The sequence below is a fragment of the Mycotypha africana genome (genome assembly GCF_025528875.1).
Source record: "Mycotypha africana strain NRRL 2978 chromosome Unknown BDF20scaffold_3, whole genome shotgun sequence".
In the NCBI taxonomy this organism is placed as follows: Eukaryota; Fungi; Mucoromycota; class Mucoromycetes; order Mucorales; family Mycotyphaceae; genus Mycotypha; species Mycotypha africana.
The window spans coordinates 2,137,044-2,163,143 of record NW_026515727.1 but is presented as its reverse complement, the minus strand read 5'-3'; the positions used below and the strand labels follow the sequence as shown (position 1 = coordinate 2,163,143).

General features: G+C 38.5%; 7 protein-coding genes across 7 annotated transcripts; 3 read left to right on the top strand and 4 right to left on the bottom strand.

Moving 5' to 3' along the window:
- Positions 1 to 36: 36 nt before the first annotated feature.
- On the bottom strand, positions 37 to 2,717 carry BDF20DRAFT_817077 (Rrp15p-domain-containing protein; the record flags this gene model as incomplete). The annotated part of the gene is made up of 6 exons (XM_053077220.1): positions 37 to 384; positions 460 to 557; positions 667 to 882; positions 1,841 to 2,174; positions 2,258 to 2,483; positions 2,566 to 2,717. The coding sequence occupies 6 exons, from the start codon at positions 2,715 to 2,717 to the stop codon at positions 37 to 39; spliced, it is 1,374 nt and encodes a 457-aa protein (XP_052938501.1).
- On the bottom strand, positions 2,564 to 3,688 carry BDF20DRAFT_861276 (uncharacterized protein). The gene is made up of 4 exons (XM_053080570.1): positions 3,300 to 3,688; positions 3,222 to 3,228; positions 2,789 to 3,132; positions 2,564 to 2,719 (listed from the first exon to the last, which is right to left on the bottom strand). Exons 1-3 carry the CDS (start codon positions 3,518 to 3,520, stop codon positions 2,950 to 2,952), a joined length of 411 nt encoding a protein of 136 aa, XP_052938500.1. The 5' UTR covers positions 3,521 to 3,688; the 3' UTR covers positions 2,564 to 2,719; positions 2,789 to 2,949.
- A 520-nt stretch (positions 3,689 to 4,208) lies between these two features.
- Positions 4,209 to 5,933, bottom strand: BDF20DRAFT_861274 (uncharacterized protein). Its single transcript, XM_053080569.1, has 4 exons — positions 5,572 to 5,933; positions 5,319 to 5,500; positions 5,025 to 5,234; positions 4,209 to 4,914 (listed from the first exon to the last, which is right to left on the bottom strand). Exons 1-4 carry the CDS (start codon positions 5,747 to 5,749, stop codon positions 4,336 to 4,338), a joined length of 1,149 nt encoding a protein of 382 aa, XP_052938499.1. The 5' UTR covers positions 5,750 to 5,933; the 3' UTR covers positions 4,209 to 4,335.
- A 1,515-nt stretch (positions 5,934 to 7,448) lies between these two features.
- On the top strand, positions 7,449 to 9,990 carry BDF20DRAFT_905461 (phosphatase 2A regulatory B subunit-domain-containing protein; the record flags this gene model as incomplete). The annotated part of the gene is made up of 8 exons (XM_053083163.1): positions 7,449 to 7,518; positions 7,734 to 7,835; positions 7,913 to 8,112; positions 8,186 to 8,389; positions 8,456 to 9,108; positions 9,199 to 9,300; positions 9,375 to 9,699; positions 9,778 to 9,990. 8 exons carry the CDS (start codon positions 7,449 to 7,451, stop codon positions 9,988 to 9,990), a joined length of 1,869 nt encoding a protein of 622 aa, XP_052938498.1.
- A 74-nt stretch (positions 9,991 to 10,064) lies between these two features.
- Positions 10,065 to 16,710, top strand: BDF20DRAFT_403852 (proteasome stabiliser-domain-containing protein). Its single transcript, XM_053075380.1, has 11 exons — positions 10,065 to 10,616; positions 10,712 to 11,017; positions 11,107 to 11,514; positions 11,592 to 11,736; positions 11,821 to 12,011; positions 12,091 to 12,643; positions 12,712 to 14,658; positions 14,730 to 14,947; positions 15,010 to 15,265; positions 15,355 to 16,350; positions 16,439 to 16,710. Exons 1-11 carry the CDS (start codon positions 10,212 to 10,214, stop codon positions 16,540 to 16,542), a joined length of 5,529 nt encoding a protein of 1,842 aa, XP_052938497.1. The 5' UTR covers positions 10,065 to 10,211; the 3' UTR covers positions 16,543 to 16,710.
- Positions 16,711 to 18,461: 1,751 nt separating this feature from the next.
- BDF20DRAFT_403697 (uncharacterized protein) lies at positions 18,462 to 19,637 on the top strand. The gene has a single exon (XM_053075379.1). It carries the CDS (start codon positions 18,939 to 18,941, stop codon positions 19,341 to 19,343), a length of 405 nt encoding a protein of 134 aa, XP_052938496.1. The 5' UTR covers positions 18,462 to 18,938; the 3' UTR covers positions 19,344 to 19,637.
- Positions 19,638 to 19,814: 177 nt separating this feature from the next.
- On the bottom strand, positions 19,815 to 23,219 carry BDF20DRAFT_999639 (Sodium/hydrogen exchanger family-domain-containing protein; the record flags this gene model as incomplete). Its single annotated transcript, XM_053085489.1, has 9 exons — positions 22,884 to 23,219; positions 22,609 to 22,759; positions 22,431 to 22,545; positions 22,301 to 22,345; positions 22,138 to 22,220; positions 21,868 to 22,056; positions 21,736 to 21,784; positions 21,486 to 21,665; positions 19,815 to 21,413 (listed from the first exon to the last, which is right to left on the bottom strand). Exons 1-9 carry the CDS (start codon positions 23,011 to 23,013, stop codon positions 19,815 to 19,817), a joined length of 2,541 nt encoding a protein of 846 aa, XP_052938495.1. The 5' UTR covers positions 23,014 to 23,219.
- Between the last annotated feature and the right edge of the window lie 2,881 nt (positions 23,220 to 26,100).

Sequence of the window (26,100 nt, the reverse complement as noted above, 5' to 3'; positions counted from 1 at the left end):
TGTAGAATTACAAACAAAAAGGGATACATGATGAGATTATTTTTTGCCAGACTTCAAGAGATCTAAAAAGCTAGATTTTGACATAGTGGACACATCTTTAGCCCTTTCAATGGCATTTAAAGTCTTTTTCGTCGAAGCTGCATTATTCACTGCTACTTCTGTCATTTTTTGTTGTGTTCTAATAGCATTGAATAGCTTCACTACACCTCTGGTCGCTACCTTCCTTAATTTCTTTTCGTAATCAAATGTTGTAAAGTCTGGAATCACACGTCCTTTCTCTTTTGCTGCCTTTTTCTGAGCAGCTAGTATCTTACGCGCTTTATAGTCTAATTTTTCATCTTCAATTTTACGTTCTACGCCTTTTGATCTCGCCAAAATTGGTTGCTAAATTTAAAACATACAATAGTTTAATGACAAATCGTAATGGAGACGATACTGATTGCTGTTCAAATTTCTTACCTTTTTATCAGATCCACTGAGCTTATGCGATAGAATCTTTGTCATAGCACTGGAAAATGCCTCTGTATCATATTTATTTGTTCGTTTTTTTGCTAAACCTGTCCATTTAAAATATCAAGAAAACATCATATTTAACATTACATATATCCTTTTCATCCTTACAGATGTAGTACCCAAAAAACTTTCTTGTAAAAATGCAATATTTACCATCTACATCCATTTCTTCTACTTCATCGTCTTCATCAGACTCCAAATCATCAGCTTCGTCGTCTAGATCAGACTCATTCAAACTATTTACATCTTCGTCATCTTCTTCACTCGAATCGCCGCTGTTTTGCTCTTGTGTTTCGCTCATATTCTCCTCATCTTCAACATCGTCAACCATATTTATATCCTCATCAACATCTTCTACTGATGAGGCCTCTGAAGAATCATCAGAATCTATCACTGGTGCTCGTTCTTTTGGTTTATCTTCATGCGTATGTGACTTAGCGCTTGATTTTTTGTTGGCTTGTTTCCTAGACTGCTGTTTCTTAGCGACCATAGCGTGATATTTATAATTTTTCTGTAAATGTACGAGTTAAACTCGGAATAATATTAAAAAAGGACCTGACACAGCATTAGGAATTTTCAAAATTGAGGCTTTAGATGAAATACAGTCACACCTCAGACTCGCTTCAATACATTGAAGAATTCATAGAAACTATTGTTGTCTGGATAAGGGTTATCGAAGAAATTTTGGCTATTTATCGTAAAGCATAAAATGTGTCAAATGTGAACATTTTACAGTTGGTTTTCATTACGATATCTATAAGAAGCTATCATTGTCCTTCACCAAATTTGATTGAAAATCCGGTTTTCGTTCCTCAAGTAAAGCGGGTATTTGGAAAACATCAGCTGTTGCCGGCTATTCATTGATGAAAGCCATGAATTCAACAGCAAATAGGTACACTTTGGGTGTGTAAGAGAATCGAGGTTGCTACAAAGCTACCAATTGTCTAGAAATCTGAGCGAATAATAAGAAAGAAAGAAATGTTTCTAGCCTAAATTGTCAGAAAACTGGATGAAAAGGTTTATTGAGAAGGGTATCAGTGAAGTTCGTAACGTTCATTAGAAAAACGATTATTATTATTATTATCAGTATGATGTCGACGATGATTTCCCGTTTCCTCGTCGTTGTTACTATGGAGCGAGTCGTCTTCATCCCCATCCTCATCGTGGCTGCTTCTATTGAAGGCTGATGTAAGTCCACCATCCACTAATAAGAACGGTGTACTCTCAGCAACTGTACTGTAAAAAGCTGTTCGTCTAAATCCATCTGAATCAAAGCTGCCTCCACTTCGTCTTCCGATATTGAATCCATCGTCCTCAATGTCGTCACTCATAGCGTCATCCTCTCTATTCCGCTCATTATCTTCCGCTATGGCAAGTATCCTTTCATTTTCCAGCTCGGCCGCTTCCTTACGCGTTCTTGCTGATACGATGTTGAATTTAAACCAATTGTACAAACCAATACCAAATAAAGTAATACATAAACCGATTGTATTGACAATAGTGAGAACGTCACCAAAGACAAGCATAGAGATGAAAATAGTCGCTACTTCTTTGAAAATACCACAAACACTGAGAGTGACGACGGAAGTGCGTTTGATTAAGAAAAATTCAGAGACGATCATGCAAAATGCAAGTGAACCGCCCGCAAGAATGATAGCAATCTATTTCAAATTATATAAAACGGAGTTATTTTGCCGAGATAACGAGCGAACTTTTCTTTTCCTTATATCATACGTGTACTTACAGTATTCAACCCTTCAGCAAAAGAAATGAAGAAAGCACTATTGAAAATTGTGATATATCCTTCCACAAGACCAGAAATAACAAACAAAATGATACCTTGAGCAGGAGCCAAGAAAAAAATGGAAGCAAACGGGTTGGTTAGGCCCATACTTTCTCTACGTAGTAACACTTCTGTGAGTGACCAACGGAGGCCACCACAAACAGCAGCTGACATGACCTGCATGAACCTAGATGAGCCAGGGAAAATAATAAATTAATCAATATACAACAGTTGCTAACCTGCCAACCCAGAGAGGAATAATACGTTACCCTACAACGTCAAATTCGGTCTCGTTGGCTACCATCAATACAACGCCCACTGTAATAATAACAATAATAGTCACCAGCTTCCAGGTCGGCTTTTCCAACTTGAACAAAAACGCAAAGATTAAAACAAAAGCAAGAGTGGATGATTTACACATGGCTATTGATGAATAGTTTACATGATCAATACACTTACCACACCTATACTACTACATGAATTTTAACTTACTATAGAATGATAGTGTAATGGTCTTTAATGACAAGTTGGATAAACCAATATCTAAAGCCGTAGCCAAGGCGCATGGAAACACTTTATACCTAATGGGTGTACTGGATGTGAGTCTTCAATTCACATAACCAGTTTATAAAAGCCCAGTCCATCTTGAACCCTTACATATAGTCTTTGCTGCTCGGCCGCTTCTTGGGCCTCAACTTTGGAACTACTAATAATGTAGATCCGGAGCATACAAATTGAACAATCATATGAAAAGTTGTGACAAACAATGGATAATGGAAATTATAATGGTTTTCTGAAAACATCCATTTGTTATAAATTGATAGCACGGTCGCAAACTATTTCAAATAAAGAAAAACAAGGAATAATTCAGAATAAGTAAACTTGTTTGTTCATTATGTTGTTGTCGGTTTCAAGGCTTGCTTACAGTGTACCTATAACGATAAATATTTAATAATGTTTCAAAATAGAGCGGATATAGATAATGCGACATTTGTTAGCTTACCACATAAGAACCCAAAATAAATTTACAGCTGAAGTCTTCACCATACTTTGTTTGTGTTGAATTGCCGCCTCCTCTTTTATGGCATGATCGATGAGTGAAGCATTAGAAGGCTGTTGCTGCTGAGGAATCTCGTCGATACCATCGACATCTTGTCGTAAGGGTACGACATCACTTTCGTCCGACAGCCGACTGTTATAGCGGGCTTTTGCTTTATTATTCATTGCTATCTTTTTCTTTGTTCCCACTATTTCAAAGTTGGATGTATTTTGGGCACATTAATGGTATATGCAACACAAAGTGAAAACTACAGGCTTGAAGACGCACGGAAACTGTCGAGATTGAAAGGTCGCTCAAACCCCCTTTTTTCTTTGATCTTATTTTGGGTGTTGGGTAAAACTCCGTTTATTAACTCTTCTTTTTTTGGGCTGTTAAGCGACTTTAAAGTATGCATACTTTTGAAGGTTGTTCAGATTTGTATATTATACAACTCCATCACTCGAGAAAATATGGCTTCGAAGAAAACACCACTTGGCTCTTCAATTTTGTGTTCAATAAAAAGACTATGTTCAGCCTTCTTTTTGTTATTGTATTCGTTTACTAAATGTTCTTGTCTTTTACAAAACGAATTGATACGCTGTTACGGGTTTAAAGAGTACATGCCAGCAATATCATCGTTTCGACTCCTTGTCGTTAAAACTGCCGTTTTGTCACAATAGCATGGTCTCAAATGTAAAGCATATGAAATTTAAAGCTAAAAACAAGTGCCAATTGTTTCACTTTGTTTGGAAGATAGGATATTTGTAAAGATATTGCGTAAACTAAAGTTCTGAAAGACAATCAATATAAAGCTGAATGAATTACAAAGGGTCTTTGCAAGAAGCAAATCAAGTAGAACAAAATTTTTTAGTTGGGGGTATAAAGGTACAATATCATCAGCGATAAAGAATATCATTACAAAATTAGATTAGTAGTAATAGTAGTAGTAGTAGTAGGTTATAAGAGCGAGGCTATTGATTGGTATTTGAATGCTTTCTGATTAAACAGACTGACCTTTGACATAGCTGTCAATAGTATTATTTGACGTAGATCCTTGCAAAGATGATGTGTTGGAAAGCAGTATATGTAGGTTATGCAGTAAATTGTTATCGTAATCTGATAATGGAGAAAATTGTTGCTGAAGATGTTGAGAAGCAGCATTTGTAGCCGTCAAGGGGACCACTGATTTCCAATGGCTTGTGATCGAAAGATGCTCACTGTTATTTCTGTCAAACTTGTCGCTTAACAAGTTTTCCGCCAGTGCAGAGTCCGAGTGTCGTCTGGTCAGTGAAGGTTTTCGGAAGTGCTGATAAGGCTGTCCTTGCTGCTCCTGTTGTTGTTGTTGTTGTTCTTGTTCTTGTTCTTGTGGTTGTTGCTGTAGATGTGATAATCCTGCTTCATTCATCGGAAACTCATTCAAATCCAAAGTGACACTTGTTGCTGTTGCTGATAGAGTTTGCCAATGTCTCTGTCTTATTTTTTGTATTGCTTTTGTGACATCGGAATCGTAACCCACAAGGCAGACGATAAGGATATTGATAATCGGCCATAACAGCATAATTTTTATCATTTTGTTCTCCTATAAGCATAAAAGAGACCATTTAAACTGTAAGTCGAACTTGTTATCTTTGATAAAATATTCACTAACATACATTGCCAACAATGTATGTACAAATGCTGTCCAGGTACCATTATAATTAACAATGTTGACATCAAATTAACGATTGTAATACAAAGTGTTCGTAAGACATTATTGTAAATAACAGACGTGTAAAGAAGGGTATTGACCTTCATTCTGGTAGATATGATGGACCGAATGTGACTAATCAGGACAATTGAGATCATCAGTGTAACATAAAAGTCAACGACGGTATCGTACAGTGTATAGACAGGACCCCACTGATGATATGTACATATAAATTGCAAGAGAGAGTGAGTATGTATCTACAGTTAACATCCATCACAATATATTGCTGTGCTTACGAATTCCGCGTCATAATATTCACAGGATCCATCTTCAAAATAACTGAGATGAACGGTTGCAACGTCCACTATACCAATCAAAAATCGCAACACGGTCAGAGTAGAGTGAAATATAAGTGCACGGCTTTTCCAAGCGAAGGGTATAATTGATTGAACTCGAGTAACCAAGACATGATTGCCTGCTGTCATGGCCAAATGATAAAACAAATCAGCGAAGCGGCCTGTGATAAGACATGCTTTCCATTGACTTTACATAGACATTCCAAATTTGCACTGTGAATATCGTTGTCTGCTTGCAGAACAGTAACTTCATTTCTTTTTTTTTTTACCTTGCATAAAATGTTAAAAATAGCCCTGATTTTATCGCCATGCAAAAACCAAGAAAAAACTTTCCAATTTTGATTTGAATATTCTTTTCTCGTTTTCTGCATAGACTACTCATGGCTAATTGACATGATACACCTACAGCTGCTCCTTGTAAAGCTATAGTTGTTACAGCTGAAGGAGGTATCATAAAACTATTGAAAACTGTCTGAAAGAAGAGTGCGTATAGCCTCTTTAATAATGCAATATATAAGAGAAGAGAAAGCTGGGGTAACTAAAAAAAGAAAAAAAAAAAAAAAAGAAAAGGAAAGCTTTAATCTGTATATCCAACGAGGCAACACAAACTTTTCTCTTAAAAAACATGTCCAATCGAGCACTGACAAAATTTAAAGTGCTGTATTGCCTTACTTGGTAAACAAGCCTTTTAACAGATGCATTATCCTAGATTATGTAGATTGTATACATGCATTGCAGTAAGCAGTCAATGCGGAAAGGTGGACTAAAGGAAATGCGTCATCTCAGCGATTTTTCAAGGTATGCTTTACGCATAATAGGAGACCTGAATTTTTGAAGCATAATGTGTGCACTGCCACCTTTCTTGTCTCACCTTTCCAATCCATACAAAGTGGTTAACGCACATTTACAGAAGTAACAGAAAGGGAAAAGGCAATATTTGGGTTTTGCTCTTTATTCAAATCTACAGGTTATTCATCGCTTTGTTTTATCCCCTCCTATGCTATTGCTTTGAGTATTAGTTGGCTTATGTCAGTTATATCAAATCATTACTGTTTACATAACGGAATCTCTGCTGCCACTTTAAAAAATAGGCATACTTTAGGATGCAGGAAACACTGCCCCATCCACAAAATGAGGCTTGCGTAACGGAATGTATTCTTGACACTTTAAAGGTTGTTAAGTTGGGATCGACCATCCCAACACAAGTGTGACTATTGCTAAAATGCACTACTTATTATGCAGTTTACCAGAGCCTTTTAAGCTTAAGAATTGCTGAAGACCCCCCGATTAACCATAAAACCGATCCTTTATCTGCAATATTACTGGTTGAGTGGAGTATTGCTCACAGATTTAATCAGATTAATGCAGGTTAAAACTTAAGCCTAGGGCTGATAAGATATTTACGGTAGCTTTAGTGATATTAATTAAAATCAAATTTTAAGCCTATACGAAGTAGTGCAGCCGAAAAGATTTGAAAGCATCCTAAACCTAAAGAAAAGCAAGGCTAATTATGCCTTCTTATGGCAAATGATTATAGAATCTCAAGAGCCAGTGTATAAGTTATTTTTTCTCGATTTAAATCGTGCTCTTCTTTTAGATGTACCATGGATTGTGAACTGCGGATCATAACCATTTCATTACACCAAAGGGTAGAAGACAATCAATAATTGCAATGGGTTGTAATTCATGACTGTACAAAGCGAGTAACTGTAGGAGTTTAAAATTTTCGAACAGTTGTTACTAGAGGCAAAAATCTGTTGTGTCTACTTTTTTTGGAGCACCCATGAAGCATTCAAATTTGCTCTTTTATCCTCAACAAAGCTAGCATTTACTCAATTTCATATTACCCAATACTGTAAATAGTACAAAGTCTTTCTTTAATTTTCCTCTACTGGCAACGAAGAAGAAGATTCAATGAGTGATTGGGCAAATAATGTATGCACAAACATACACTTTGCTGTTTGTTGTTGTACACCAAACAATCATAGCTCTTCTTTAACTTTTTACTGTAACAATTTCATTAGCATAATGGAAACTTGAACAGAACTTCCCCTCAATCTTCGACAACAAATGCTTCCAATGCAGAGCTTGCAGCAAGACTTCTACAAAGACCGATCGTTTTTGTGCCGCCGATTACGACGTCAGCAGCAACAGCGACATCAAGAGTAACAAATGAGCAATCTTCACAACAGCAACACTATTCTTCTCAAGAAGTAATTGACATTCAAGAACTTGGCCAAAAATTTGCTTATATTAATCCTTATCCATTTTGATAGTTACGTTCACCGACTCATCAAAGGCATACTGACGTACCGAAGGCTGGTCCTATCAATCGCTTAAAAAATGCTCCCAAAGATCAGATTCCTATAATAAAGTCACCCAGAAGGCAGAATTCATCATCAAGATTTCATCATATGGTGGAACGAATCCATATAGAAAGAACTCCAGCATTTCATGGTATGCACTACGGTGTTAAAAGGACGTTCAAAAGGAACCTTGAGGTCATGGTGATTGATTGCTACTTGTTTTATTAGAGGTTCCACCACATTTAAGAATAGACTTATTTATAAGAAAGTTACAACAGTGCAAAGTTATCTGTGATTTTTCAGAACCTTTGGCTGAATTGGAGGAGAAAGAACTTAAAAGGCAAACTTTGCAAGAGCTATCAAATTATGTAGCAAGCAATAGAGGTGTCATCATATCAGAAAGTTTATACCCGGAAGTTTTGAAAATGGTATTATCATGAAAAATTTTGATAGTGAGGAAGGGGGCAATTATTAATCAATCATAACACATTGCACATTCAGGTTGCACTCAATTTGTTCCGTACTATTCCACCACAAGTAAACCCATCAGGCGATGCCTTTGATCCAGAGGAGGATGAACCAGTCCTAGAACCAGCATGGCCGCATTTGCAAATTGTATACGAATTTTTTTTAAGATTTTTAGAATCACCTGATTTTAACATTGGTTATGCCAAAAAGTATGTCGATCAGACATTTATTTTTCAGGTAAAGTGGGTATTCTTTCTTTAGTAGTTGTTGGTGATACTAATCTCAGCGTCGTGAATCAAAAAGTTATTAGAGCTATTCGACAGTGAGGATCCTAGAGAGAGAGATTTTCTAAAAACAACCTTACATCGAATCTATGGTAAATTTGTCAACTTGCGTGCCTACATCCGCCGTTCCATCAACAACATATTCTTCCAATTCATTTACGAAACTGAACGGCACAACGGCATTGCAGAATTATTAGAGGTCCTCGGAAGCATTATTAATGGATTTGCTTTGCCTTTAAAGGAAGAGCACAAAATATTCTTTAGCAAAGTACTTATACCACTGCACAAAGTCAAATACTTGGCTCTTTATCATCCACAATTAGCCTATTGTATTGTGCAGTTTTTGGATAAAGATCACACGTTATCGCAAGAAGTGATTGGCGGCTTGTTAAAATATTGGCCTAAAGTCAACAGTCCGAAAGAGGTGATGTTTTTGAATGAATTAGAGGAAGTACTGGACGTTATAGATCCCGTTGCATTTCAACAATGTATGGTTCCCTTGTTCGTCAGACTTGGTCAGTGTGTCTCAAGTGAACATTTCCAAGTAGCCGAGAGAGCTCTTTATTTTTGGAACAACGAATACTTCATTACCTTACTATCACAGAATATGAACGTCCTTATGCCCATCATTTTCCCCATACTTTATCAAACATCCAAAACGCATTGGAATAGGTAAAAGATTTTATTGTTTTCCAATTGTATGGATTTGTCGAAGGACAGGAAAAGCTCAAGCTTCGAATCATTTGCACTTTTAACGCATAGGACTATTCTAGGACTGATTTTTAACGCACTAAAACTATGTATGAATTTGAATCCACAGTTATTCGACCAATGTGTGAATCAGTATAAACACCAGAAGCAAAAGTAAGACTGTCTTTCTTGCAATATGAGTTCGAACATCTCTACTTAGAAGTGTTATCTATTTTTTTTTTTTTTAGTGAACGAAAGCGACAAAGAGAGCGCGAAGAGAATTGGAAAATTTTACAGCGTAAAGTTTCAGGCACAACTTCACTCACTATCACAGCGCTTAATGATGGCAACAATAACATGTATTATGCCACTAAAAGCCTTTCATCTGATCCTTGTTCTGCTGCATTTCAAAACGATGGCACAGTTGAAACTGCCGATAAAATTCTTAATGAATCTGAGAGTAATAGCATCAAAGAGGAAACTGAAGGGATTCCACACAACGGTGTACCAGCGTCCACTGATGAACACACAGTACATTTAGAAGAACAACATGATATTTTAGACACGGATATGGTAGGAAACTCATAACTCAGAGTTATTAACATGAGTTCCATGTATGAATACTAACATAAAAAAATTGTGCAACCTTAGCAAAACTTTGAGCCCAATATAGGACAATTTCGACAGTTTAGACGCAAGTCTATTATACCCGTTGATGAAACTGTCATAACAGAATTATCTCGCCATGTCAGCCTCGATGAAGTCATGAATCAGACTCCAAGTGCAGACACATCTTCATCCTCCCCCATTACCCTAGCGAATAGTTCGCCATCTTACGACAACGGCGAGAGTAACAATGCGTAGTCGTCTTTGTCCGCGTAATTCATCAATAAAGTAACAGCTCTGTTAAATCAGAGCTTACGCGTACCTTGAACTTTTTAGCTCTATTTATTACCATATTTGGTCCGATAATTGATTATTTTTTAAGCTTTCTGCTTTTCTATCACCTTTCAACAACCTTGCATTATATCTCTACTACAAGATAAATTTGAGAGTACCAAAATAAGTTACAATTCAGGAGCAACATGTCTAATGAAGTTCAATTACTCGAAAATGTCGAGTTGAAGCTTGCCATGTGCAATACTGATTCTCAACTCGAAAAGACAATTCAAGTATTCTTACCTCCAGTGCTTTTAAAGTTGGCAAGCACTAACCCCCAGGCACGAAATAAAGTAATGATTATTCTCTCACATATAAATAAACGAGTCAAGTCCAACGACCATATCAAATTACCTTTTGAAGCACTACTCGATCAGTTTACCAATGCCACCGTTTCCAACTTTGTCAAAACTTTTACACTCATCTATTTGGAAATGGCCGCCAGTCGCTTAGCAGCAGAAGAAGTAGCGACGCAATTGCCCAGATTTTTGAAGGATATCAGTTTGAGACCACCTCAGCAACGGATAGCTCTCTTGCATATTGTATTACCGGTAATGTATCTTGCTGTACTTGTTGTGAATTCATATCCTCTTAGATGCTGAGCACGAACTTATAGTGAGCTGCATAATCTTATTTATATTCACAGGTCTTGGAAAAGTGGAAAATGGATACAGAACAACAATCCACAGCGAGGAAGGATGTGTTTCACTTTGAAGAAAACTCAAAGGACGTCCCAATCATATTGAGTTTTTTATTGGATATTATGCTATACCAGCCATTGACAGCAAGAGAGTTGGCAGACCAGCAGCAACAGCAAAGTGTAGAGGGAGCATCGAGTGTGGAAGGAACTACACCAACAACTTCGAGATTCCCCGGCCTTAGTCTACAAGCTCTTGAAGAAGTCACTAAAGGCAAAGTGCAATGGTCGACATCACAGTTGAAGGATATCAAGGTTTGAAAAAAAGAAAAAAAAAAATCAAAGATAGTAGACGAGATTTCTTCCCTATGAAAGGTCGACTGACTCAACAGCATTTACGGTAGCTGGGCGTTTTGAATTTCATTTTGACACCTATATTCACCGACAGTGAAAGGCTGCTGTTGCTTTTGGTTGGCGCTTGCGATCCCCATCACCAGGTGGTTGCAGCTTCTGAGGATGGTATAAGACGTTGGACAGGCAATGTAGATTATGAGAATGTGAACACCATCAAAGCACTTTATAGATTATATTTGGGAACTAAGCCAACAGCAAAAGGAGATGGTAAAGATGGTCGTGCACCGGCGTCTACTCCTATCAAGTTGCGTATTCTTCAATATTTGTCCAAATCCATTATAGCAACAACCATGGTGACAATGATGGTCCAAGTTATTTTTGATGGTATATACGGAGAGAAGACTACAATCAAATTACAAAGATCTACCATGTCATTTTTACAGTGGTGTGCTAGGATGGTAAGAAAAGGACCCCAATTAGAATTTAACCCTTTTTGACGTTACAACTTTTGTTATTTTCTTTTGACAAAATACAGAGCACAGAAGCAAACGTTGCACCTGTTGCACCTGTTTTGATTTCGGGACTCTTAAAATTTATAAAGGAGAACGATGAGATGCAGCCTGGTTCTGAGGACATCAAAGGTTACGCATATGTCGCTTGTGGTTTGATCATAAAGAAAGGTATAACAAAAAAGTAAAAGTGAAAAGACGAAGCTCCATTCGCCTTAATGATATGAATACGCATCCATATTTATATACATTTAGTGCCCAAAGTTGGCTTATCGGATACTCAGATTCTTTCATTATTGTTTGACAATTTGCAAAAGGAACAGAAAAATGTACGAACTTATGTTCAAGATGCTCTTTCTTCCATGATACAGACCTACGTCGACTTGCCGGAGGATTGTTCTATTTTCACAGAAGTTCAGCAGATCATTCTCAAAGCTGTGCAAACGGTAAGCATTAATTGGAAGCTCCACTTTTCTCATCTTTCAAAATGCGCTAATGATCACTCCGCTGTTAAATTACTTGTAGAATGATCCTTACTCCCGATTGATGGCTTTAAGATATGCCAATGCAATTTTCCCTTTTTCCTGTGTCTTTGCACGCTATGTCTGTTTGTTAGGCACATCCTCATCTGTTGCTAAATTAGATGTGAAAGAAGAGGCTCAACGTGGCCTCACTCCTTTTGTTCGTAACAAATATGGCTTGGTGGAGAGTGTCGATATCGTTCCGCCATCTGAATTACCCAACTTTTCTGAACTCGTCACATACATCTATGAACATCGTCCTGATCAACAGTATTCTCTTCTTTCAAAAACGCCAGTGATCAAAGGATTTCCTGTGGAAGTGTATTCTGAAATTCTTCGTTTCCTAAGATTGATATGGATCCTGCAAGCCAACCGCACTACGATATTGATGGATCAATATGTAGCAGAAAAAGTAGATAATAGTATTGTGGAAGATCCCAGAGTGATGGAGAATTATAGAAATAGTTTGACAGAGATGTGGTCTGATACGGATGATCAAGTGGTGATTCAACGTTGGCTTGAATTCATTGAGAATGGGCTAAAACCAGAACTGAAAGGTATTTGATGTTGGGCATTAGAAGAGAGTAAGAAACTTCGTACTAATAGATATGTACATTTACATTAGACGCTATTCTGTTATCTACATCAGCCAAGTCTCTATTAGAGATTATCTCATTAGGCCCATCGTCTATTGTAACAATTTTCAAAGATCGTCTCAGCTTTTCTAGGTCACTTACGCTATCAGAAAAAATAGATACAAGAACGCTCATGTCACATATTTTCGGTCTTATGGCTAGTCATGAAAGTGTTTCTATTGCGGAAATTGAAGACATTTTAGGTGAGTATGTTCGACTCTTGGATGCCCCTGAATCTACCAAGCAGCAAGTTCTCGACCATCGCCATGGCGCTGCTCTTTCGATAGGTTACCTACTCAGCAGGTGCTTCTATCGTCAACGCACTATTCCGGAAGATTTATACGTGCAATGCGTTACCTCTCTCACACGCTTGTTAGAGGGTCCTCCAAGTTCCTCTTTCTCTATGCTGGCGAGTGCTGCTTGTCAATCACTGGCAGAAATGAGCCGCATGCGTTTGTTGCCTTTTACGGCGGAAAAAAAGATAGACAGATCGAAGGACCAAGCGTTGAGTATGCAAAGCATCATTGAAAAATTGGCTCATTTGGCTGCTCATTGCAAAGATGCCAAGGTTCAAGAGAAAGCTATATTGGCACTGGGTCATATGGTCATACCACTGGTCATATCTGGTAATCACTCATCCTCTCTCATTAAACTCATTGTGGAAGCACTTTTCGCGACAGCGGATACAAAACAGGTGGAGCTTGCTTTTGCCGCGGGTGAGTCTTGGTCTGTCCTCGCCTTTGGTTGGAGCTCACAGGCAATGCAAAAGTACAAAGATATCAACAGTATCAGTTACCCCACTGACTACAACTACAATGATCAATTCTTGGAAATTATGGAAAGGATCATGCGTACCTACGTGGTGAGCAATCGCTCGTGGTATCGCAAGGCTGGCTGCATTTGGCTTTTATCTATTTTGAAATTTGGCAAAAACCATGTTCTCGTCCAGCAGAACCTGGGTAACATACATGCTTCCTTTTCCCGCTTATTAGCCGACCGCGACGATTTCACCCAAGAATGCGCTTCCAAGGGCTTGGGTCTTGTTTATGAGTATGGCGATGCAAAGCTCAAAGAGGACATGCTTTATTCCTTGGTGGGTGTCTTTTCAGAAGGACGACAAATCCAGGCGCAATCGGTGACGGATAATACTGTCTTGTTCGAAGAAGGACAATTAGGTGAGACACCAGATGGGAATTCGATTACTACTTATAAGGAACTGTGTTCTTTGGCCTCTGAATTGAACCAGCCCGATCTTATCTACAAATTTATGAATTTGGCTAATCATAATGCTATGTGGACATCACGACGCGGCGCTGCTTTTGGATTTCAAAACTTGATGGCAGTGGCCGAAAAAGAAATGGAGCCTTACTTGTCTCGTTTGATCCCCAAGCTCTATCGTTATCAGTTTGATCCCAATGTTCGTGTTAATCAGACAATGAAGTCTATCTGGCGGTCTCTTGTGAAAGACAATCAAAAGACGGTCGATACGTATTTCAACGAAATCATAGAGGATGTATTGAGCGGTTTGAGTAATAGTCAATGGCGCATTCGCGAAGCGTCCTGTGCAGCAGTGACGGATTTGATCGTCGGCCGGCAGTTAGTGCAAATAGAGCCGTACTTGGAGAAGTTGTGGCAAATGTGCTTCCGGGCTTTAGATGACATTAAAGATTCTGTTCGACAAGCAGCAACGCAGACGTGCCGCTCTTTAACACGATTAACAGTGCATTATTGTGACCCTACGATGGTGGCGATGGAAGATGGCCTCAAGGTGATGAAAATTGTCATGCCCTTCTTGTTGGAACGAGGTATCGTATCGGATGCTGAAGACGTACGTAAATTCAGTCTGGATGCTGTTCTTCGCGTTTGTAAGACCGGCGCAGGGCTTTTAAAGAAATATATACCTGACGTGGTCGATACTCTATTGCAATCATTGTCTTGTAAGAATGCTATTGCTGTGTGATTGGGGTACGTAGAGGAAGCTAATGCAATTATTTCTCATTCATTGTAGCACTTGAGCCGCAGGCAATGAATTATTTGAGTTTCCATGTTGACAAGTACAACATTTCACAAGAACAATTGGATAATGCCCGTCTAAGCAGCGCAAAGAACTCGCCTATGATGGATGGCATCGAGCAATGTATAAGTCAAATAGATGATGATGTGATGAAGGAGCTGACGCCTCGTATTTTATATATTGTCAGGAAGGGCACTGGCCTTCCTACAAAGGTGAGTGAACAGGGCTATTGATGATAATATAGGCTAAAGACACTTATGTGGTTTTTTTTTTTGTCCTCCCACCCACGTCAATGATACTGCAGGCTGGTTGTGCTCGTTTTATTGTCAGTTTAGTGATGAATCGCAGAAGTACCTTTAAACCGTTTGCTGACGATTTCCTTAAAGCACTCAGCGGTACGATTCGTTCAAAGAACCCAGTTGTTCGTAAATCATACGCCACAGCCATTGGCTACGTTTGTCAACTTGTCACCGATGCGCGTTTAGTGTCTATTGTTAAGCATTTAAAAAAGCTGTACGTCGATGAGGAAGGTAAATAAGCAACTTTTTTTTTATTTTTATTTTTGGGAACATAGAAAAGCAGTGCAACATTAATAAAGTTGTCTTGCTTTCCCTTGTAGATGAGGACTTTAAAGCAGGTAGTGCTGTTACTGCTGTTGAAATAACTCGATTTGCCACAGATAGAGCCAAAGCTATTGGAGATTCGATCGTGCCTCTCATCTATTTTGGTGTGCACGACCCAGATGCTGACCTTCAAGAATTATGGAAATCTGCTTGGGAAAACCTGACGTCGGGTACCAAGAGTATGGTCGTTATTTATGCAGACGAAATCATTGAGTTTGTCGAACCGTTGCTGTCATCCTCTTCTTGGAAGGTAAAGCAAGCAGCAGCTCTTACGATTGCAGATATGTGTAGGTCATCCGACAAGAGTATTCTAAAGCACACGGGTAAACTCCTGCCTGTGCTTATGGCGACGTTAGCTACAAGGTCCTGGGATGGTAAGGAAAAAGTGTTGGACGCCATGGTGCAATTATGTATAGCGGCCAAAGCTACCTTCAACACTGAACAGCAAGTTGCCACGTTGGACGAAATCAACGCTATTATGGCGAGAGAAACGAAACGAAGAAACCGTGTCTATCAACGTCACGCGCTTGCTTCTTTGGCGCAATTTAACGATAGTTTTGGGGATAGTTGGGATCTTTTAGATAGCCAACAGGAGTTTTTGACAGAACTGTGTATATTAGATGAAGCCGACGCTATGGAAGAAGACGACAGTGATAATATCAAGCCAATTTTACTCATGATCAAAGCCAATGCGTTCAAAGCGTTAACGGCAGCTTACCGACCCCAGACGTATCAACAACATGAAGCAAAAACATATGAGCTTGTGAGCTTAATGACTGGATGTCTATCGGGTAACGTGTGGAATGTGCAACTGGCTATCCTGCAGAGCCTTCGCACGTTGGTCTCTCATGGAACACAGGAAGGGTTATCGCAGCCAGAAACTGTCCAGCTTATTTTAAAAGCACTCATGGAAGCCTTAGACAACATGAAGTATTCCGCTATTCGCTCTGCTGCTGTCGATGTTTTAGAAGAGTTGATGAAGGCTCATTTAGGTAATGACCCAGCAAATATCGAAAAGGCTGGATCAGAAATGGGGACTGCGTAACTAAAAAAGTTTATTCTGTTTCTCAAATAACCTAGTGAAAGACGACATCAACAGCCGACTTGCAAAGTATATAAATCAAGAGCCTGTTGCCTCCATCAAAGATAGGTTAAAAGCACTCTCTACTCAATCCCGAGTGTGATGATACACATGACAAGTGTATTCTACTATACATAACTGTATATGTGCTATTCTTTGGGTACGCAGTGTGACTTGTATATTTTTCTTATTTGAAAATAAATGATTTGAAAGTAGTTTTAACCCTATTATTCAAAAACGTTTTGCAAACAATGGAAAAAAGGGGGTGTTCTGAACTCTGAGACTAGACTGTTATTGTCCCGAGTCGTCAATCAACGCAACAACATGGCCAGTGCTTGCCTTCCAAATATGACCTTAGCCCGTTGTACTGATTCTGCCTTCCAGTATCAATATATCCAGCAGAGTACTGTACTACAAACTTCCATACATGAAAGTTGAACTACGCTAAAGTGAGCAGAGTCTCATGACGATGCTGTGTTTCATTTTTGAATAACACGCCACCATTATACAGAGTAGGGAAGGGGCGGAACGCGGAGAGGCGGAATAGAAATGAAGGAAAGACAGCAAAAAAAAAAAAATTCCAACGATTGAACCTGTGGGTGTCTGTGTGTGTGAAGAAGACGTGTTCCATAGCTAGTTATGAGGAGGATTACGGGATTGATTTCTTTCTGCAGAGAAAGGATTATTGGTAAAGACTGCTTTACATAAAAAATGGTTCAGTGGCGACCGGTGTCATCGGTTCATAAAATGAGTTTGATTCAAGCACACGTATACACACTAGTAGGTTCTTGAAACCATAAATTCAGACGATGAATTGCAGCCATCCAATGTAGGACATGTCTCGTTTAGCAGATATTGAGGATGATCACTTTTACTGTTTGTATGCTTAGAACACCGCTCAGCTTTTTTGCTAATGACAATGTTTCATAATGGATAATCGCCTTTCTATAGTCATGAAAAAAAAAAAAATGTTTAGGATTTACAGATAAGTCTGTCCGAACCCGGTATTGTCCAAAAAATGAAAAAATATGGAAACTGTGGAATCAGGAAGCACAAACAGTCACATTCACTTTTTCTTGGTATTGAAGGAACAATGGCCGTTGCGCGCTTTCTGAATGTCAAATGATATGGGGTCTAGTGTTTGCCCGGGTTTTTTTTGGAACAATTTTATTGTAGTGAATGGTATTGAAATCGAACGAATTTGAGAACAAAAAACCAACGAATTTAAAGAAATACCATTTGGACAAAAAAACGTCGTTTTCTTGGAGAGATTCAAGAAAGCTTAAGAGGAAATAGATCATTCGCCGACGAGCCGCCAGGTTTCTTTTTGATTTTTCTTAGGGGTCATTCTAGGCTTTCCTGCTGATGTACTTGTTTTTCTTCAATGTGTTTACTGGCATTTCCTTGCGGTTGGCTAAATTACATAATGTAGTGTCTCTTTTAGTGTATCACAATACCGCCCTTTTCCGGGCAATGGGAATGACGCTTTCTGTATTCTTGGCAAGGAATGCGTATGTGCCCTTCATTACTGCTCGTCTTTCTGGAGGCCAATGAAGACATCAGTAACACGCAATATGTTTCAGAGTAATATACTGCCAAGAGACTGCTCAAATAAAAAGGTTCAGGACGAATCAATATAGCCAATGGAGGCTATTTTGTGGTGACAGCCAGTAAAAAGACACCTTTTTCCATCAAAGCCGGTCACACATTGGTCAAAGCTCAAGGGAGTACCTTATTGCAGGTAACAGAAATCCAATGAAAAAGTTTTCTGTACACATCCAAAAAAAAAAAGAAAAAACTGCCCAGAATTGAGGGGAATTGTCCGTGCACAAAAAAAAAAACACGGAATAATTTGCCGTGAACAACCCCTGTGTCATTTTCTGACATTCTCCATGTCTCTTTTCAAATGAATTCATATAGACAAACGCTGGTGCTAAAAGAAGAAAACAGAAAACATGGATTAAAGTTTTGGTTGATTGTTTATTTATTTTTAGCTTATAGCAGTAACGCCAATTATTTGTTATTTGGAAAACGGGACATAGGTGGGAAGGCACAGTTCCAGTCCCTGTCTGGTTTTACATTGATCTATTTGAGCGTTTTCTATTTGACGATAGAATGCACCCTGATTGGAGTCGCCAATTTGCCTATCGAATAAGAAGCTGGGGGCGACGAATCTGTAGAAATCTAGAATTCTGAAGGAAAAAATGCTAAGAAAGGAATGGTAAAGTAAAGAAACATCATTGGTAGGGTTTAATTCCAGCTTTCAAAAAGACAACAGTTTGAGAGAGTTGGCTGTCATTTTTAGAGTGGCGATCAAAAGCTATGGTCGGTTGAAGATCAAGAAAAAAAAACGTATATAAAGACGGGACCCTCCACCATCTTGACCCGTTTTATTTTCATTATTATTATATTATCAAGTCGCTGGTCGTCTTATTCCTTTAAAAACAAACAACTTATTACTCTCTCTTATCTCACAAGTAAAACTCAACTCTATTCAAAATGCAAGGTTCTGCTTTCTTCACTGCTATTGCTGTTGCTGCTCTCGCCACTGTTTCTCAAGCTGCCCCTATGGCCAAGCGAGGTGAAAGTTACTCTGGTACTGCTACTTGGTACGCTCCTGCTACTCAAGGTGGTCCCTTAGCTGCCTGTAACGGTGAATACATCCACGATGAATCACCTATTGTTGCTCTTAACGCCGATCAATATGGTAACCTCGACGGTAAATCTGATTTCTGTGGCAAGAAGATTAGAATCCAAGGTCCAGCTGGTACTGCCACCGCTACTATTCTCGATGCTTGTCCTGAATGTTCTTACGGTGATTTGGATCTTACCAGCGTTCTCTTCAAGAAGGTCGTTGGTGACAAGGATAAAGGTGTTGGTGCCATCACCTGGGAAATTCTTTAATTTATCTCTCTCTCATCATTGATATGTACTTTAAGTTGATCTTGGTATATATGTTTATATACACCCTATTGTAAATATTTCAAAAGATGCTATCGGACAACTGGTTTTGTCTGAACATCTTTCTTCTTATATAGAAATTGATTTTCTGAATAAATAGAAGTTTCTTTCAAAATTTCTCAAACATAACAAATAAGTTTTGCTTGTTAAAAATTGTAATGATGGGTAGATATCTTGACGGGTTTTTTTTTAATGTCTTTTTTTTTTTTTTTTTTTTTTTTTGTTACAGCGCTTTTTCTTACTATAAAGATGCTGATAGATGGGATGATGCATGAGATAATGTTACAGTAAATAAAAAACAAAAGTAGAAAAAAAAAAGGGGGGGATATAGATGGATGATGTGTATGGATATTCGTTCAAAAGGAAGGGTTTTCTAAGTAGAGCCAGCCACCCAAGCTTCATTTCTCATGATTGCTAAGTTTGCTGCTGATCATGGTCATGATCATGAAGTGTTTGTTTTGTCGATATATTTTTTTCAATCTGTTTCATCTTTTCTTGCACTTTCTTTTTCCAATTGGAAGCGTGTAATTTTTTATCCACAATGATTTCAGGCACATCATTCAGTTTATCGGACACCACTACATGATTGCCTTCATCCCACACTTCTATACGTGGATGAATGCCCTTGTGTTGATGCCTGTGTTGCTGATGCTCTCGATGGGTTTCTGCGTGGGTGGTGGCAGAGGAGGAGGTCAACGGCGGCAGGGTCATGATCACGGTACTGCTATGATGACTACTGCAAGTATCATTTCCATCGTCTGCATCATTGTCGTCGTCGTCTGCTGTAACGAGGGTCGTGGGGATGGCCTCCTGTTCACTCTCTGCCCTATTTCTTTTTTTTGCGTTTCGTTTAAAGATGCTCATGAAGCCTTGATGAGGGAGAAGATGGCTACTGCTGGTGGTGGCTGAAGTAGCCACACCAGGAGCTTGCCTTGCTTCTTCTGCTACTGTTGTTGTGTGTTTGATCTCGTCGTCGGCTTCCACACAAGGATCTCCTTGTGGTTCCTTTTGCTGTCTAGATAACCAACTGCGAAAACTAGATACACTTGCTTCATTTCGTTCCGCGTTCAATTGTTGTTGTTGTTGTTGTTGTTGTTGCACCGTCAACCGTGGTTTGACAGGTTCGACAAATCGAATGGCTTGTTCAGAATGCATACTTCCTCTTCGAAGATCGTCCGCATCGGATAAGGGTACGTGTAGTGTATGGGTTGTTGGTGCGAAGGGATGCGACGGTGATGGGTGTTGTAGGGGGACATCCACGGTATCGGACGAATCGTCGGGTAAAAAGTCTTCTTCAGCCAAATCCGAGTCAGAGGCATGTTCCTCCTCTTTCTCATGTTGTTGCTGTGAAGGAGGAGGAGGGTGCGGGTGCGGGTAGTGTGTGGGATGGAGATGATAAGGCTGTCCTTGGAGTGGCATATCAATCGCTATTTGTGAGTGCTTTTCTTTCAGATGACCTGTCGTGGCGGGACTTGTGCTAGTAAAGACGTTTGCGGGACCCAGCAGCAACGAAGGCTCCACATATTGATTGGTGTTGTACAATGTGTTTCTTTCCAATTCTGTCATGGTGGACTTTTCGTCGACACTCTTGCGGGAAGACAACTTGGGCAGTCGAACCACTTGATTACTACTGATACTGGTGATGGAGAGTGTTCGGGTACGAATACGCTTACCGAGTTTGAAAAGAGGAATGGTGGTCCCGTGGACGATGACGGAGCAAAAGACAATAAAGAGGACGACAGGCGCAATGAGACGGACGGACACAGGCTCTTCTTTTCCTTCATAAGCAGCACTGAGCTCTTCTTTGGCAATGATCGATAGAAAAACAGCCCCCACGCCCATCGGACCAAACCAACCACTAAAGACGGCTTCTCGGTAGGTCTTTAAAGCAGGCATCACTGGCTTTAGTAAGATGACGATGGGAAGACGTCGGAAAAGGAGAATGAGGATACCAATCACCACGAGACGCCATGGTGTCAAACCTATCTCTTGATTACCAAATTCAGACCAAGGCTGGATAAAGGATGGGCGTTAGACATCAACACCCCGTTCATGCTTAAAAAAAAAGAAAAAAAAGTACTTTACAATGATAGCGCCAATATAAACGAAAATGGATAAATTGAGCATCATATCAATGACTTCTTGGAAATGAGCTTCTTCTGTCTCTTGTCGAAACCAGTCATCCCATGAAAATGCATTTCCTGCCACAAAACAAGCCAATAAATCATCACTGCCTGAAAAACCTGTCATGCTCATCAGAAAAAGCTTTTTCATAAGAAATAGGATAAGTTGCCAAGTACATGACTATTTTCTTGTCTAAAGGACTGATACTTACCGCTAAAGCAATAGCAAAGGCTAAAAACGATGGCTTATCAATCAAATGACTAGAATAAAAATGAGATGAATACAATCGTCTGTTTGTCTCTCTCTCTTTTTTTTTTAAAAAAAAAGCGACCCTATACTTTACTTTCTTTCTGACCATTGTAATACTTTTCTCGCAACAAAACCTACAATGACACCAATGACGCACGACAATACAATCTGAAATAACCATGTAATATAAATCCATTTTCCAATCGCTGTTCCTACATTGTCTTCTGCAATTAAAAAGATGGCTAGAAACAGAAATGGAAAGCCCATACCATCATTGGCTCCACTTTAGAGTTACCGCATAAGTAAAAGGATAAACATCTCCATCAAAGTGTCATTGCAACCTTCCCTTTGTATTATTTTTTACCTTTCTGCTGATAATGCATTTCGAATGTGAGCTGGTACATGTTTTTCGGCAAATCTTCCTTTCACAACTGAATTCGCCAGAATCTAATTTTTATCATTTACGAATCAATCACGGGGTCTCCATTTTTTTTTATTTTCTTTTTTTTCTGGTATTTGAATTTTACTGGATCGGTTGGACAAACACACGCTGAAATCACTAACGCTTCCAACTGCCACGAACAAAATGATGAGGTTAGACTCTTTTTTCAACTGGCATTCCATTGCTTTTCTTTTTTTTTTTGTCCTCTCTCTTACATAATTGATGGGAGGTATCAAGGCCCATATAAATAATCCACTCACGAGCCACATGAATACCATGGTAGGCAGTAATAAACATAACATGGTGAGCCATTCTTTCTTCAAGTAATGTCTATAGAAGAGGACAAAGAGTGAGAATGTGTACCATTTGAATCAACGTTTCTTACTGTCTTACTTTGGTAATTCAATACCAACAGCCATCACTTGAATGGCTATGATACATCTTGTCAATTGTTTGGTTATTTCATCATGTTCAGGCCAACTCATGGGATCAAAGCCATGAGAAACCAAAGGACCCGCTATAATACCAACAATGACTGCCACCACTGTAAGAAATAAATCAATAGATAAAAGCGTGAGATGAGTCTTTCCTCTTGATAGCATCATGGACAACCCACAAGCCAGCATTTTAAACATTAAAAAAAAAAAAAAAAAACAACCCCCATTTACGTGCTTCAGACAGAAAAAGCTTTTCTTTCAGGAACATGGATATATATCCAAAGAATAATATAAATCCACTAATGACCGCCACTGCAATAGTGAATACGGATATTTCTCCGGGAATGACATGAATTGCCATTTTGACTGATCTCGTTTTTGGTGAATGGACTTTCTATAAAATTTATGCAAAATGCCGTCTTGTGCAGAAAAAATTTGACAGGAATTTTGGTTGTACAGAATGTTGTTGGTGCAACAGAAAGGAACAAGAAAAAATAATGTAAAAAGCAGTAACTAGGATATATATATAAAAATGTATATTATCTATATACCAAAAAAAGAGAATTTATAAAAAAAAAAAAAAAAAAGAGAAAAATGAAGGAAAGAGAGAAAAAAAGAAAAAACCCATAAATAATCGTCAAAAACGGGAAATAAAAAAAAAACCCCCTTCTTCTCGTTTCTTTAATGAATAAAAAATAAAAAAAAAAAGGATTTCTACCCGTAGAAAATTCCGCTTGCATCGTGTCCTTTTTTTTTTTTTTTTGCCTAGAAACATCGTCGATCATTTTTTGCACCTATTGATTCAATCGATCTACTGTAAAATACAAAACTACTCGTTGGATGATGTAACAAGTATAGTGAAGGTATGAGTGATAGTAGTAGCAAAGTGGGAGGAGGTAGGCTAGAAATAGTCAGGTCGGAAATGCCCTCACATCAATTGCTGGTTTTGGTTTTGGATCGGATCAGGAATTGCGCTTTACCTTTTTTCTCAGTTTCTATAACAACCATCCTATGTGGGGTAGGAAAAGAGGCAAACATAAAAACACTATTTTTTTTTTTCCCCACAGTCATCTTTTTACGTAGTAGAACAGGTGATGATAATTAGACCAAGGCATAAATTGCAAGATGAACCAAGAGAATACATTGAGCGGTTGTGGCATTGAGAATAGGAGTCAGGACGTTTTTTTGCAGTGAGTGACGACGATAGACTGTCATTTTAGTGTCTTTATCTCCTGCAGCCTCTTTTACGATTATCCACAAAAAAGTCCAGTAGTCACCGTGGTGTATGTATTTAGAGTTCAAGAGATTAAAAAGAGAGAGAGAGAGAGAGTCAACCTTATTTTTTCGTGGTTATGTTGAAATTCTTCAATTTGAGAAAAATCAAAGAAAAAAAAAAAATTCCCCAGAAATTATAGTTATATGTTTTTACTTTTGTAATTCTCTAAACAATGTTCTGCGTTTTGAAGATCTAGATTTACAAAATAGAATTCAAACTTTTTTTTTTTTTTTTTTTTTTTCCCTGATCTGAGATTCTTCTGTATGATAAAGAAGGTCATTGTCTGCACAAACCAAGCTCCCTGGTATTTGACACATCCAAGGCAATCTTTAGGGACGATGTTCGAGTACAGTTGGGCGCAGTATAAGCAGTTGGATAAAACAAGAGCCAATAGTTCTAGCATTGCCTGTATCGTTGTAAACTGTTTATTCTTCACCTATTGCCAATGAAGTGTGTTGGTTTGAGCACGTATCCTATTTGAATGCTCGAATCAAAGTAACTATGGATAATGCTAATTGCTTAACTCAACACCACGTTCAGAGAGACGCGCTTTATAGAGTCAATCAAGCCAATGCTAACATCTCCTTCCTCTTGTGAAGCCTAATAAAATGACATCCGAGTTGTTGTACTCAATAAAGACACACTTAAAAGAATGAGTTGGGGGCTACGTATCTATTGGGAGCGTGTGGATCTATCCATGGCTTGATCTAAAGACCGTGGAACGAACCTATTTTTCTGTGCAGACAATTGTGCAGCCCTGCTTGCAGAAACCAGTATGAATTAGGAAAAATGCCGAAGGCAGTCAACAGTAACCTATCACCTACGGCACCTTGGTGGCAAAACAATTTATCCTGCATGTCCATACATGACCTATATGCCGTATAGCAACGTATGAGAGTATAAAGAAGCAAACAACACCCTGTTTCAACTTTGTATAAGGTAACTGTTCTTGAATACAAAATGACAAACCTTGATGTCAGCCAGAACTGCTACGCTTAAAACACAGTGTCAAGGAAAGCACTAAGCGCAGTTTTCTGGGTAAAAATACCAACCCGCAAAGAACATATCCAAACCGTCATGACTATCACACTTGAAACAGACATTCCTAAGGAAATTGTTGGATATTATGGATAATGCTTTTCTTTTATTCGCGTGGGAGGGTTGCAGATGACAAATGTATCTTCCACCTTCCCTATTTTCCAGAGCGTAACCCAATGGCAACAGTTTTGTGCTTTTGTTAAGCGTACGGTTAGACGCCCCTCATCTTTTTAGATATGATACTTGATGCTGCCCATAAAATGACTCACACGATAAATTCAATCATACACCCATCAAACCATTTACTGTTCATTATCTTGAGTAGATTGAGCTATTATTTCACTAGCATCATGACTTTTTGCTATACTCATCATTCATCAAGCACACTTAATGGGTTTATGCTCTATCTTTGCCTTTCTCCTTTTTATTCGCAAGTAGGATGATGATGATGATGATGATATATTACAGGTGTAGACGAAATATCAAGGTAAAAAAAAAAAAAAAAAAAAAGATAAAATGATATGAAAATGTTGAACCGTTCTATTTTGCGTGTTTTAATTCATGTATAAATGTGACTGAAAATGTTGGTGGCATTAATTTTCGTCTTACCCTACTACGACTCCTGAACAACAATAACAATAACAACAAACCACGACAACACCCATTGCCACTTATGTAAGTTCGTTTTTCATAATTGTACGCGTTTTATTATTTTAACTCTTATTATTATCAAATAACATCTAATTTGATGATAAATAGAATTTATTACATCATTTTTTGGTACTCATTCTAATGCTAATATTGTGCCGCAACCATCACCGCCTTTTACCTTTCTTATAATCCAGGTTTTTCTACAGACTTCTATTAGCATGATGAGTATGACTACGGATATGACTACTTTGGATGCTATTACTAAGCCTAAGCCCTTGACAACATATCATCCGACCAATAATAAAAAATCATGAAAAAGATCGTCAGATAAATAATACACATTTTTACAAACCAATAAAATAATTACCTTTAAAGTCAATAAATAGAATTCTTTTCATTGGCTAGACAAAAGAAAAAAAAAAAAAAAGAAAAAGTTCGCCTTCAAACCCATCCCCCTCCCCTTTTCTTTTTTTCAGAAAAAAA